This window comes from Papio anubis, chromosome 8 (assembly GCF_008728515.1).
Source record: "Papio anubis isolate 15944 chromosome 8, Panubis1.0, whole genome shotgun sequence".
NCBI lineage: Eukaryota > Metazoa > Chordata > Mammalia > Primates > Cercopithecidae > Papio > Papio anubis.
Genome location: NC_044983.1, coordinates 136,047,096 through 136,061,931, shown reverse-complemented (window position 1 = coordinate 136,061,931; position 14,836 = coordinate 136,047,096). Strand labels below are relative to the sequence as shown.

Below are 14,836 nucleotides of genomic sequence, written 5' to 3'. Positions count from 1 at the left end.
CAAAATTAATTTCTGTTATGATGGTCTTATGTAGGTACTCTCTTTTTGCCATTTTACTTGTGAGAAAGCCTTAGTTTGGAAAGGCTTAATAACTTTTCCTGGAGATATATGGCTTAAAATGGGTGGTATAGTGGAAATTGAATCCAAACACTTAGCTGTTTCTTCTCTACTCCTGTATTAGATATGTAAGTACAAGAAGCTGAACATGACAGATTTTTTTTCTGTCACCTGCAGACATCTAAGTTCATAGGTGGGTATGTGAAGGCAGCTGCAGTTCTGGCTTTATTTCTGAGGAGTAAGATCTCAACAGTCAAATGAAAGTTCCAGGACTCAGCAATATAATGGGGTATAAATTTTGATTTCCATGACATTTTTGGACAAAGCTTCTTCTTTTGTGCTATCTGCTATAGATTCTATTCATACTGTTGAATAAACCTGAAATATAGACTTGTTCACTTGGTCTTCACTCTTTAAACAGCTTGGTAAACTAGCTTGCTGCACACATATTTGGTTGTAACTGTCTCAGGCAGGATGACCTTAGAGAGCTCTGTGTCATGACATGTCACTGGTTGAAGGGAAGGGCTGGATTGATAAATGGCTATCCATGTAGGAAGAAGAACAACAAAATTGGATCCTACCTCAATACACAAATCTATGAGATGTACAAACATCACATGCAAAACTTTAAAAAAACATGTTTTGTGGGAAGTGTAATTGAATGTGTCTCTGGCCCTGGGTTAGGAAGATTTTCTTAAGAGCTCCAAAATGTTCACTAAGATTAAGACATTCTGCAAAAGATACATTTTCAAAGTACAAGAACAAGTTGCAAAGTGGGAGAAGGTATTTGTAACACATGCAGTCAACAAAGGGTGGTGTTAAAGAGTTCCGATCAATAAAAAATTGCTGACGGGGCACTGTGGCTCATGCCTGTAATCCCAGCACTTTGGGAGGCCAAGATTGGCGAATCACCTGAGGTCAAGAGTTCGAGATCAGCCTGACTAACAGGGTGAAACCCCGTCTCTACTAAAAATACAAAAATTACTGGGCATCATGGCAGACGCCTGTAATCCCAGCTACTGGGGAAGCTGAGGCAGGAGAATTGCTTGAACCTGGGAGGCAGAGCTTGCAGTGAGCCGAGATCGTGCCGCTGCACTCCAGCCTGGGCGACAGAGCAAGACTCCATCTCCAAAAAAAAAAAAAAAAAAAACCAGACACCTCAATAATAGATAGGCAAGAGACATGAAGGTATTTTCATAAAAGAAAAAATAAGTTTGGCCAGTTAACATAGAAGGCACTGTCAGCTTCATTATTGATCAGGGAAATTCAAATCAATAGCTCAGTGAAACTCTGCCTCCAGTTGGCGAGAAGTCAACTGTCTGACACTGTCTATAGCTGGAGAGGCTGTGGACCTGACAGTCTTTCACCTGCACTGCTAGGGAGAATGTTTTAATAAATTGGTGAAACCACCTGGGAATCCGGCTTGGCATCCTCTTGAATGTCAAGTGATTACATGCCCTACCATCCTGCAGTTCTCCTTCAAGTTCTCTCTTTCAGAGACTCTAGCTCTACTTTCTATACTAGGCTACAACTACAATAATGTTCATGGCATAAGCAGTGACAGTTAAGTCACTTGGGGATTATTCACATGGTAGTAGAATGTCACACAAGTCAAAATTAATGAACTACAGGTACGAGTAACAATATGAATGAAGCTTAGCTGTATAACATCATGTGACAAAATAAGTCCTAGCACAACTTTGTGAGTACGCTAAATACCACTGATTTTCTTTCACATCTTAAAATGGTTAATATTTTATGTGAGTTTTACCTCAATTTTAAAAAGTCCTGGAATATGACGTACAGCATGACACACTTTTTATAAAGTAAAAGTGAAAACACCTAACGAGATTGTTGGGAACACATGTTGGTTAAGACCACATAGAACATATAAATAAGGGAATGGTAAATTCCTTCAGAAGTCACTGGAAGGCCCAGAGCCGTGGCTGGGGTAGCCACCAGCTCTTCCCAATCCCCACACAGGCTCCAGGGGAACTTGTGTTGACCATTAGGGTCTGAGGCTGCATTTGAAAATCACTCCTGAAGTTTGCATGTGTGCCCCAGCCTGTCCCCAGCGCTTTCCCAGTCAGTCTAGGGGCAGGTGGGAGCTTACCTATTTCTGGGATGCTGGGAGAGCCTAGTTAAGTAGGTAGTATTTGTTAGGAGCTTGAGTCAGGCAAAACTGTTTAAATTATGCTACCAGATCTAGTTTATAATACAGTAAAAGGTATGAAACTTTGGGAGATTTCCAACAGATTTAAACTGTAAAGTTTTTCACTCAAATAATTAAGTGAATTATAATTTAAATTATATTGATTGTCTGAAATCACCTACATAGAGTGATCTGTTTGGCTTCTGACTGAGTTAATTGGATATCACTATTCCTTTCAGATGTCGAATTCAGGGATTTGAGGACCAAATCTGAGAGAAGCCTTTCTTGGCATTTGAGAAACCAAATTTACTGATTTATTATTAAACATTTACTGAATGCTTCTGTACCAGACACTGACAATACCAAGGTGAATACTTTCCTTTGAAAACAACTGATTCAGCATGCCTGCTTTCCTTTGAAATCTTACATTCTTCACCTTAACTCGCTTGCTCTCCCTCCCCTCCCTTCCTTCCGCCTGCATTTGGTACAGTACTGGGTTGCCATAGCAATATATAAGAAAATGAAAGAGGAAGCCCTGCCCACCAGTATTACAATTTAATCCTGGGTTGTACAGTTGAATTTTTCCCCTGTTCTGTCTCCTCCAGTGTCTTCCTGTTTTCTGATTCTCTTCTCTCCCACTTACCTTCCTCTCTGTTTTCATCTTCTCATGGCTTTGTAGCATCATGGCAAGGCTCCTCTCTGAATTCTTTTCTTTCCCCAAGTTCCTAGTTTTTAGTGAATTATTATTTCTCCAAGAGTTCTCTCCTCCTTGAAAGTACTGAAAATGGAATTGAGTTAAAATTTTGAGATAACATGGGGAGATATTGCATGTTTTACATTGTTAAGTCTCCCTATCAGCCTTATGTTGTCTCTCATCTTTAATCAATTTTTTATTTATTTACTTATGGTCAACATATTGATTGTATAATGTAGGCTGTAAAATATATATAAAAGTAGAAAATTTAAAAGCATGCAGTGGGCCAGGCGCGGTGGCTCACACCTGTAATCCCAGCACTTTGGAAGGCTGAGGCAGGTGGATCACTTGAGACCGGGAGTTCAAGACCAGCCTGGCCAACATGGTGAAACCCCATCAGTACCAAAAACACAAAAATTAGCCAGGCGTGGTGGTGCACGCCTGTAATCCCAGCTACTTAGAGGGGCTGAGGCAGGAGAATCACTTGAACCTGGGAGGTGGAAGTTGCAGTGATCTGAGATAGCATCACTGAGTAGCTGGGACTACAGCCTCACACCACCACACCTGGCTAATTTTTTTGTATTTTAGTAGAGATGGGGTTTCACCATGTTGGCCAGGATGATCTTGATCTCCTGACCTCGTGATCCGCCCGCCTTGGCCTCCCAAAGTGCTGGGATGATAGGTGTGAGCCACTGCCCTCGGCCTAGTATGGTTTATTTTTTAAAGAAAGTCTTGGTTAAATAGTTGTTTTGAGACAAGGTCTTGCCCTGTTACACAGGCTGGAGTGCAGTGGTACCATCATAGCTCGCTGTAGCCTTGAATTCCTGGGTTCAAGTAGTCCGCCTTCCTCAGCCTCCCAGTTACCTAGGACTAGAGGTGTTTGCCATCACACTCAACTAATTTTTAAAATAATTTTTTTGGCCGGGCGCGGTGGCTCAAGCCTGTAATCCCAGCACTTTGGGAGGCCGAGACGGGCGGATCACGAGGTCACAAGATCAAGACCATCCTGGCTAACACGGTGAAACCCCGTCTCTACTAAAAATACAAAAAACTAGCCGGGCGAGGTGGCGGGCGCCTGTAGTCCCAGCTACTCCGGAGGCTGAGGCAGGAGAATGGCGCAAACCCGGGAGGCGGAGCTTGCAGTGAGCTGAGATCCGGCCACTGCACTCCAGCCCGGGCTACAGAGCAAGACTCCGTCTCAAAAAAAAAAAAAAAAATAAGTATAATGTAAAAAAAATATTTTTTTTTTTAACAGAAGTTTCATTGTGTTGCCCAGGCTGGACTCCAACTCCTGGCCTCATATGGTCTTTCTGCCTTAGCCACTGGGATCAGTGTTTATAGTTTTGACTACACTTATTCAAAGGTCTTTTTTTGGCAGAGGAGAGGGGAGACAGGGTCTGTCTTTGTCATCCAACCTGGAGTGCAGTGGTGCAATCATGACTCACTGCAGCCTTAACCTCGTTGGCTCAAGCCATCCTCCCACCCCAGCCTCCCAAGTAGCTGGGATCATAGGCACATGCCATCACGGTCGGCTGATGTTATGTTATGTTATGTTATGTTATGTTATGTTATGTTATGTTATGTTATGTTATGTTATTTTTAGTAGAGTCAAGGTCTTGTTATGTTGCCCAGGCTGATCTCAAACTCCTGGGCTCAAGCACTCCTGCCTTTGTCTCCTAAAGTGCTGAGATTACAGGCATGAGCCACCATGCCCCACTTCTGATTCAGAGGTCTTATTTCAGGTTTTATTTATTTTGTTATTGCTTTTAATGGTTGTCATAGCAAAAAGTATTCTTGACAAAGATATGCATAATTAAATAGAAGGGATACCACTGTCTGTGTGTGCTTTATCATGATACTGATTTTTCATTACCAGTCACCAATTATGTAAACCCTTGTTGAAATTTGGTCAGTGAATTTCCATATTCCATGATCATTCCTTTCAATATAATTGATTTTAAAATATATTTTCATATTTTAACATCAGATTTTTTTATTTAGTGGAGAAATCTTGAAATGTTAGAAATTTTTGTTTTCAGATTTTTTATGAGCAGTGCATCCACTCCTTTTTGGTGACAAAGTTATAAATTCATGGAAATAGTTTAGACTTCAAAATGGTCTGTCCATAACATAACAACATGCTTTTCTTTGTTGTTTTTTAAATTTTAATCATGGATTAAAATTTTGGCCAGATAATTCTTTGTTGTGGGGAGCTTTTGTATATATATGTTGTATGGCTTCTACCCACTAAATGATAGGAGCCCACCACCCCACCCTCTTTAGTTGTAACAAGCAAAAGTATGTCCAGTTACTGCCAGTTGTCTCCTAGGGGAAACAGGAAGGGGGCAGAATCTCAAGGTTCAGAACTACTGCTCTAAAATATAACCAAAAATTGTTTAAAAATCTCCAAAAATTATTCTTAATTTCATAAACTATCCCATCAGTATTCAAAGTTTGACTTGTTTATTAAATATCATGACAAAATTTTTAAAGATAAATTATTTGAATTAGGATCCAAATTAGGTGTGCCCTTTGTCTTTTCAGTCTTTTGTAATCTATAGCATCTTCATCCAGTTTCTCCCCTTTACTTGCAGTTTGTGAAGGAAGCTGTGTTACTTGTCCTACAGGTTCCCCTCATCTGGATTTTGTCTGTAACATCTGTGTCCTTTGTCTCGGATGCCTTCTAATGTCTTCTCTGCAAAGCCTTTGTGTCATCTTTACTAAGTTAATTCTTACTCTATAATATATTCCTATTATGAAGGTTATATTTTATTATTTCTGTTTACCACTTATTTCTAAATTGAACACTTAGCTCACTTGTTTTCGTTCATTCATGTTTACCAGTAAATGTATTTTACTATAAATGGTCATTTTAGTTTTGTCTGTGTCTCACAACTTTGTTAGATAGTGTTTTATTATCAATCAGTGTTTTGATATTTGTTTCAAGATTTTAGGAAGAAACCAAGGGGTGGATTAAGTGTGTTGTTTAGGTTTCTACCATATGTGCTTATAAAACAAAAGATTATTGGTTATGGATTTATTTTGTTGCATTATAGGAAGAATAACAATTTTATGGTGTTGACTCTTTTTTAACTATGTTGAGATGATTCTTTGTGCCTTAGTACTTAGTTGATATTTTCATTCCTTCTGAAAAAAAGGTATGTTCTCTTATTATAAAGAGGGTGAGTGTGTTTGTGTACATTTTTTCAAGCTTATTGTCATATTATTTGAAGATTATATTGTTCATACTTTGCTTGAAAAGTGACATTTAATGTATTCAATGTATATATTATACACATATATTTTGCTACATGCTCATCTCAGAAGAAACTATTCAACTGTAATTGTTGATGTACTTTTTTTTTTTTTTTAGTAATTCTGTCTTGTGATTCTTTATGATTTTAAGGCTATGTTGTTAAGTATGTGTAAGTTCATGATTATAATATATTCATCTATACTTTCTGTTAACAGTACGTAGTGCCCCCTCTTTGTTTATGTGTTTCCTATCAGCAACATGTTTATTATCTTTGTATGAAATGAATTGTAGCCCATTAAATTAGAGGTGTGCCCATTCCCAATTTCATTCTCTATTCTTTGCTTCTGGAGGTAACCGATATCCTGATTTTTGTCATAATCATTTTTTTGCTTTAAAAATAGTTTTACTACTTACGTATTGTCCAAATCTGACGTCATGATCATTCATTATCTAAATCGGAAAAAAGTGGGTTCATTATGCTGTTAAGGGAAAGCTGTGCTGATCAGTCAGTCTCCCTGAGGAGAACACACTACTGATACTATACAAGGTTTTTGGAAGTATGAAATTGAGAAGCTGGCCAACTTTCAGAGGTGGGAATGGGTTGGCATCAATTTTAGACACATGGTTACACAAGTTAGACTGTTCGTCTTTAGAAGCATGTTCTTTAGAGTTAGTTCCTGTTTGACTGAATTAAAGAAAGAGCTGCCAATCAGTTGACCTGTAGATGCATGTTCGTTGAGGCAAGTTATCAGTTGATTGATTAAAGGTGCTTTAAAATTAGTTTTGAGTGGGTCTGTGGCTGTACAACTGGTATTTATTGACCAAGCTGATTTAAAACTGGTTTTGTGTGTGTGTGTGTGTGTGTGTGTGTGTGTGTGTGTGTGTGTGTTGGGGGGGGGACGGTGTTTGTCACCACAGCTACAAAAGGGTCAGTCTTGTATTTGTGGGAATTTTTAAATTCTCAATATAATATCAAAAGTTGCAAAATAGTACACAGAAATCCTGTGTACCCTTCAGCCAGTTTCCTTAAATATTAAAATCTTATATAATAAAGCTAGTAAAACCAGGAGATTAACATTGATGCAGTCCTAGTAACAAATCTATATGACTTTTTCACATTTCCCAATTATTCCACTTACCGTTCCTTTTCTGGTTCAGGACCAATTCAGAACACCACATTATGGTCATGTCTCCTTAAGTCTTCTCTAATCTGAGACAATTCCTTAATTTGTGTCATTATGACCTTTACATTTTTGAAGAATACTCACTGGTTATTTGTATTGTGTTCTTCAATTTGAGTTTGATATTGTTTTTTATGATTAAGGTTATGCGTGTTTGGCAAAACTGCCACAGTCAAGATGTCCTACCTTTTTCGTTGCATTGTATCAGGAAGTCCATAATGATGACACAACTCAATTTACAGGTGGTTCTAACTTGGATCATTTGGTTAAGATAATGGAAGCCAGGTTTCTCCACTACAAGGTTACTGTTTCCCCTTTATAATTAAGAAATATCTTCTGGGAAGATACGTCGATACTGCAACATTCTGTTTCTCATTTTCACCCACTAATCTTAGCATTCATTGATGATTCTGTCTTGCAGTGATTATTACTATAATTGTTGCTAAATGATAAATTTCTCTTTCCATTCTTCCCTTTTTTTAAAAAAATTGGAAGTCTGTTGTAAGAACAGACTGTTCACACCACAGTTTTTTTTATGAGGGCATCTGTGTTGTGTGAAGTTAATGCTTTGTTTACTTCACTAAAGACAGACTAGCTAGCTAACCCTTCTCAGTATCAGGACTATCATATTCTTAATCTAACTCAGCTTTTCAAAAACATACTCTCTTCCTCCTTATCCTCAGTTGGTTACTTTTGGGTGTCTTAGTGCTCATATTTGGTGGTAAGACTGAGGAAGCTAGATGACAATGGCATGAATAAGAACATATTGCCTAAGAGTAGGAACAGAAGAATGATTTTATTTAGGGCATAGTATTTAGCCGCTGTTGGGAATCCATGGAGAGGCATATAGCAGAGAAGTGGAAGTATGTGTCAGGATGCAACTAGACTCTTAAAATGGCAAACAGACGTGTAAAGAAAATGATGAGTTTTGTGTAAGAGAGTAGAGTAGGGATGTCAGCTCTATTGGGGTACGAGAACATGGTGTCAGACATTGCAGTTTAAGGACTGAGGAAAGTTTCAGTAGGGTTTTGTGTGAAATTTGCTACACTGTAGTGTGTTGATGCAGGGAACAAAGTTCTTTTTAACTTTCATTTTAGGTTCAAGGGTACATGGGCAGATTTGTTACATAGGTAAACTACATGTCACAGGGGTTTGGTTTACAGATTATTTCATCAACCAGGTATTTTTTCTGATCCTCTCCTTCCTCCCCATCTACCACTCTTGTTAGTCCCCAGTGTCTTATTTCCTGCTTTATGTGGATGTGTTCTTGTCGTTTAGCTCCCATCAGAATTCTTAACATGATCTAAAGGCCTTGTCTAACTTCACATAAGCAGGCTTGAGTTAAGTTCCTTTCTGTTTTTAAGACATAGGTGCCTTCTCCTCGTTTCATTGTGCCTTTAAATATTCATGTTCTTGCTGGAGAGGAATCCCATGCCTACCTCTAAATAGCTGTGGGATCTAGGGAAGATTATGTAATTCCCTAAAATTGTCTTGCCAATCTGTGAACATAAGGTGAATATTAACCTGCTATTATTTCTCACCCAGAATCTTGCTGTCTCCTCCTAGTCTCCCTACTTCTTCCTTTGGTCCCCATTGTCTTCTGCATGGTATATACCCTAATCATGAAAAATGAAAATCCTGTGATGTCACTTCTCTGTGCACAGCATGCCCTTGACTTCCTTTCTCATTGAGAAAGAACCCTGCTATCATGACTTGTAAGGGTCGGTGTGAAGCTTCATTTCTACTCACTGCCCTCATGCAGGCTGCCCCAGCTACACTTGTCTTCCCAAGCATCCTCCAGCAGCAGGGCCTTTACATAGTCTGTTCCACCTGATTAGAACACTTTTTCTCTGCACATAACTGTATAACGCCCTTCCTCATCTCCTTTGTTTAGATCTTTGCTCAGATACCATATCAGAGTGTCCATCATTGACTATCCTTTATAAAAATAATACTTAATCATTTGTTATTCCCCTTACTTTGATTTTTTTTATGACGTTGACTGCCATCTCACATATATTTGTGTATTTGCTGTCTGACTTCTGCCACAAAAATGCAGACTTTTTGAGACCTAGCACTTTGCCTGTTATTCACTGTTGAATTTCCAGCACCTCCAACTCTATGTGAGACATGATCTGTGCTGGAATAAACAGTTATCGAGTTATTACTAATGATAAACCTTAGAAACCATTTATTATGATATGCCAGTGACTGTTCTGGGTGTTTTGTGTCTACTGACTCATTTACTTCTTGTAACATCCTTATAAGGAAATTGAGGCGCAGAGAAGTGATAGCTGACAGTGAATAAGTGACATGGCCCCCCATAGGTGATCTTTATCTAGAGCCTGTGTTCCTTGTGCTTCTCTAAAAAGAAATCTTCTGTGTGAAATGCTTATCACAATTCCTGTCATACCCTAAATATTCAGAAAATGTTAGTTGATAATCATCATCAGCATCAGAATGCTGGATTGGGAGCCAGGCTGCCCATTGTTTCATTTTGAACCTCAGTTTCCTTGTCTTTAATATGGAAACTTCCCGCCACCAAAATAATAAATAAAATGGGAGCCTCCTTGGACCTGTTTGAATCAATGACATGTAACCCTGGAACTAATAATTTTTTGCTGAGCATTTTTTTAGTCTGCAGAATGCGAATAATTATACCTTTCTTCTCTGATTATTAAATTGATTAAGAGAAATAGTGCACAGGTCAGATGTGGTGGCTCACACGCCTGTAATCCCAGCACTTTGGGAGGCTGAGGCAGGCGGATTTGTTGAACGCAGGTGTTCAAGGCCAGCCTGGGCAACATGGCAAAACCCCAGCTCTACTAAAAATACAAAAATTAGCCAGGCATGGTGGCATGTGCATGTAGCGCCAGCTACTCAGGAGGTTGAGGTGGGAGGATCACTTGAGCCCGGGGAGGCAGAGGTTGCAGTGAGCTGAGATTGTGCCACTGCACTGCAGCCTGGTCAACAGAGCCAGACCCTGTCTCAAAAAAAGAGAGAGAAATAGTGCACATAAAGTAGTTATGTGCCTGGTAAATCCTAAGTTGAAAATAAATGAAATCTGTTATACTTGTATAATAACCCAGTGTAGAATATCTACAGTAAGTTATTGAACTCTTTCTGAGAGTAAAAGTGAAATGGAACCGAATTGTTTGGCAATTTTGTATTTTAATAAAGTGGACATTTATAAGTCTTTTTTTTTTTTTTTTTTTTTTTTTTTTTTTGAGACGGAGTCTCGCTCTGTCACCCAGGCTGGAGTTCAGTGGCCGGATCTCTGCTCACTGCAAGCTCCGCCTCCCGGGTTTATGCCATTCTCCTGGCTCAGCCTCCCGAGTAGCTGGGACTACAGGCGCTCGCCACCTCGCCCGGCTAGTTTTTTGTACTTTTTAGTAGAGACGGGGTTTCACCGTGTTAGCCAGGATGGTCTCGATCTCCTGACCTCGTGATCCGCCCGTCTCGGCCTCCCAAAGTGCTAGGATTACAGGCTTGAGCCACCGCGCCCGGCCGACATTTATAAGTCTTAGCAGAACTTGTATATGTGTAGCAAACTTTGCTTCCTCAGAAGATTGCATTGAAATTTTGTTGAGTGGTTAAAAAAACAATACCATTAAGCTACAGAATGGGAGAGGATATTCACTGTGTCTAACAAAGGCCTCAAATCTAAAATATATAAAGAACACCTACAAATCAATAGGAGGTAAAGGCTTCAAATCTAGACTATATAAAGAACACTTACAAATCAGTAGGTGGTGAAGGAGAAAAGGTAGACCATTTAGTAGGAAAACAAGGACAAAAACTTGAACATGGCCAAGGGTGGAGGCTCACGCCTGTAATCCCAGCACTTTGGGAGGCCAAGGTGGAAGGATCCCTTGAGACCAGGAGTTCAAGACCAGCCTGGGCAGAAAAAATAAAAAACTCAACAGGTACTTCACAAAAGGGGATATTCAAAATGACCAAAGAGTATGTGAAAATACTCACTTTCATTACTTTTACCAAAGAAATGCCAATTAAAATCACCATGCACTATTACAGTATGCCAATCAGAGTGAGTAAAACAAAAAAGTTAGAAAATGCCAAGTGGAGAAAAGGATATAGAGGAACTGGAACATCCCCATGGTGTTGGTGGAAGTTTGACTTGTTACAAACTCTTTGGCATGCTGTTTGATAATATCTGCTAAAGCTAATGGATGTATTTGTTATCCAGTGCTCCTAGGTATATATGCAACCGAATTGTGTACATATGTTTGCCAGAAGACATTTAGAGTGTTCATATGGGTAGAGCCACACATACACATAAAGAGAGAATGAGAAAGATAAAGAGCATTCTGGTGATGTTGGTTTGTTTTATCCATTCTTAAAGCTTAGCTTTCTGAGCAAGTAAGAGTACATACTGTGCAATCCACTGGTAAAAATTTAGACATGGGAAGTTGTGGAAGATGTTAGAAGTCAGGGCAGTTCTTCCCCTGAGCAGTGGTGGAGAATGACCCATGGGGTTGGAAGGACTTCTGGGCCTTAAGAGGCCTCTTAAGGCCCAGAAGTCCTATGCTCTGTTTCCTTGAATCACTGAGCTGTAGCACATCTATGATATGTGCTCTTTTTTCGTGCTAAAATGTTTACAAATTACATTTAAAGATTAATTGATTATAGCTTATATTTAAAAATCATCTTTCAGAGTAATTAGGAATGCTATACTCAAAATAATATTGTAATTGTAGACTATAAATTGAGAAAATGACTAATTTCTAATTGTTCTGTTTTGTGAATTATTTTTAGATATGAATTGAGAATTCGTTATTTGCCAAAAGGATTTCTAAACCAGTTTACTGAAGATAAGCCAACTTTGAATTTCTTCTATCAACAGGTATTAGAGGCTGCTTTAATATACTTTTTTGTTTGTTTCTTTGAATCCTATTTATTACGTATTTTTATTTTCAAATTTGATTAAAGCTAACATTTGGAGGAATAGAAATTTGTTGCTGAATGGCAATAAGAATCTTTTAACCAGTATGGAATTATTAATTTTTTTGTTCTTTGTGAGCTTTTGTATACTTGAGTAAATCTTAAAAGATAACTTCTATTATATGGAGACAGTAAGTCTACAATCATTTCTTGAGCTTTAAATACTATTATTATGCCTGAATATCAACGAATTTGTCATAGGTAGAGATTGTTGCAGAGCCGACTATACCCATATGAAATTGATTTGCTTTGCTTTTTACCCTGTAAGGCATCAGATAGACAATAAATATATGTAAGGTAAAAGGCCAAAAATGTTAATAAACGTCAAAAAGACATTTGTACATATAATTTTGTCATTAAATGTACTTGGTAATTTTTTTTGCTTTAATAAAAATATTTATTAACTAACTATTCCGGACCTGAAATGCAGAAATAAATCGCATAATCCACACCTTTAAATTCTTCTGTCTAGTGGAGGATTCCTGTAAACAGTGACTTTATGTTTGATCCTTTGCTGTTAGTAAGCACGAATGATGTGACTGTGCATAGAAGAGTCTGCTGACCTAGTATAGATTTGGTATTGAGATGGCTCCACTGAAAAGCATCATTTGAGTAGTCTCCGACTTTGTAGAATAAAGAAGAGTTGTGTTTTCTAGACAAGAACACGGAGGGGAGAGAGAGAATGTGGTGCAGTCTTAGCTAAAATAGTTCATAACATTTTGGTGAGAGAGGGACCACAAACATCATGTAAACAGGGGTTTAGGTTTTCTCCTGCAGATATTGGGAGCCATTTAAAAACTTTAGTTAGTGAATGCCTTAACCAGAGTTGTTTTTGAGACCACTGTGATTAGATGGCAGTATCAGGGATAGATTAAATTTTTAAAGGGTTGCAAGCATGTTTAGAGGCTCTTCAATCATTCTGGCAAGAAATTAGATAAAAGTGAAAGTATATTATAATACGCAAATTTAGTGGATGGATTTGATAGGACCCAGAGATTGAACTAAAACAGGATGTGAAAATAAGGAAGAAAAAGGCTTATTATGTAAGTCTAGGCACTTACTGCCGTGAAAGAGCAATGGTGAATTAGATTCAAAAGAAGGAGGTAAGAAGGTAAGTTGTTCTATATTTTTCTATGTGAGATAATGATAGATGTTACCACTTAAAAGGTTCAAGCTGAGAGAGTAGGAAGCTAAGGAAGTTTCCAGCTGTTTGCAGGGTTGTGTCTGTTTTCATCTTGTCTGTGAAGAAGTCGTCACATAGGAGATAGGTTGGGGACTGCTGCTTTACCTAACACCTTTTTGGCACCTGCGACCAGTTTTGAGGACAGTTTTTCTACAGACCAGAGCCACAGGGTGTTGGGGGTTGGAGTGTAGGGGAATGATTTTGGGATGAAACTGTTCGACCTCAGATCATCAGGCATTAGGTTCTCATAAGGAATGCGCAACCTAGATCCCTCGCATGTGCAGTTCACAACAGGGTTTGTGCTCCTGTGAAAATCTAATGCCACTGCTGAACTGACAGGAGGCAGAGCTCAGGCGGTAATGCTCGCTTGCCCACAGCTCACCTCCTGCTGTGTGGCCTGGTTCCTAATAAGCTACTAACTGGTACTGATCCATGGCCCAGGGTTTGGGGACCCCTGAGGTAAGGGATTGGTGACAAGTTTTGAAGGTTTACGATAATACAGAGTTGAATAGGAGAGGAATTTAAGTTGGTAAAATGGAAAGATTAAGAAGGCATTTTCAGATTCCAGCTGAGCTTATTGGAAGCCTACTCATTGCAAAAATAATGTTCAGCTGGCCGGGCGCGGTGGCTCACGCCTGTAATCCCAGCACTTTGGGAGGCCGAGGCGGGTGGATCACAAGGTCAGGAGATCGAGACCATGGTGAAACCCCGTCTCTACTAAAAATAGAAAAAATTAGCCGGGCGCAGTGGCGGGCACCTGTAGTCCCAGCTACTCGGGAGGCTGAGACAGGAGAATGGCGTGAACCAGGGAGGCGGAGCTTTCAGTGAGCCGAGATTGCGCCACTGCACTCCAGCCTGGGCGACAGAGCGAGACTCCGTCTCAAAAAAAAAAAAAAAAAAAAAAGTTCAGCTTACAGACTGGTTCTGATGTACTGTTACATCTCATCCTTTAACAGTCTGTTGAACTTCATATTTTGCCTAAGGAGATAATGAGAGTTTAAATAACTCATATTTATTTAGCATTTTTCTTTTGGTATGTGGTCTGTGTCACTATTGGCATTATTTCTTGGAAAAAAATTCTACCCACCAAGGAAATACATGGGTACTTTAGTAACACTGATTTCTGGAATGCATAATACAGGACTAAGTGACTCCTTTTTATAATTTCTAGGCTAACCTAAAAGTCTGCAACTTTTTTGTTCCTTATTCACACTGTTACTAGGTTGTCCTACTTTTTCTTTGTTGGAAGACTTTCCTATATGATAAAGTGAGTACTGCACATACCAGTGTATCCCAGATTTTATTTTACTAATAGGATATATCTTATGGTAGTCTATAGAATTCAGTTCAG

The 14,836-nt window shown here is 39.0% G+C and overlaps 1 protein-coding gene across 42 annotated transcripts in view; it reads left to right on the top strand.

Annotated features, from left to right (window-relative positions):
* PTK2 (protein tyrosine kinase 2) overlaps positions 1–14,836 on the top strand; it is a 322,010-nt gene that overhangs the window by 91,387 nt on the left and 215,787 nt on the right. For 41 of the 42 annotated variants that reach the window (XM_017962371.2, XM_021942917.1, XM_021942938.1 and 38 more), the window contains one exon: positions 12,117–12,204. In XM_017962371.2, the coding sequence (XP_017817860.1) occupies positions 12,117–12,204 (88 nt within the window). Of the gene's footprint in view, positions 1–2,448; positions 2,577–12,116; positions 12,205–14,836 lie in introns of all 42 variants that reach the window. The other variant, XM_017962372.2, reaches the window with a different exon arrangement.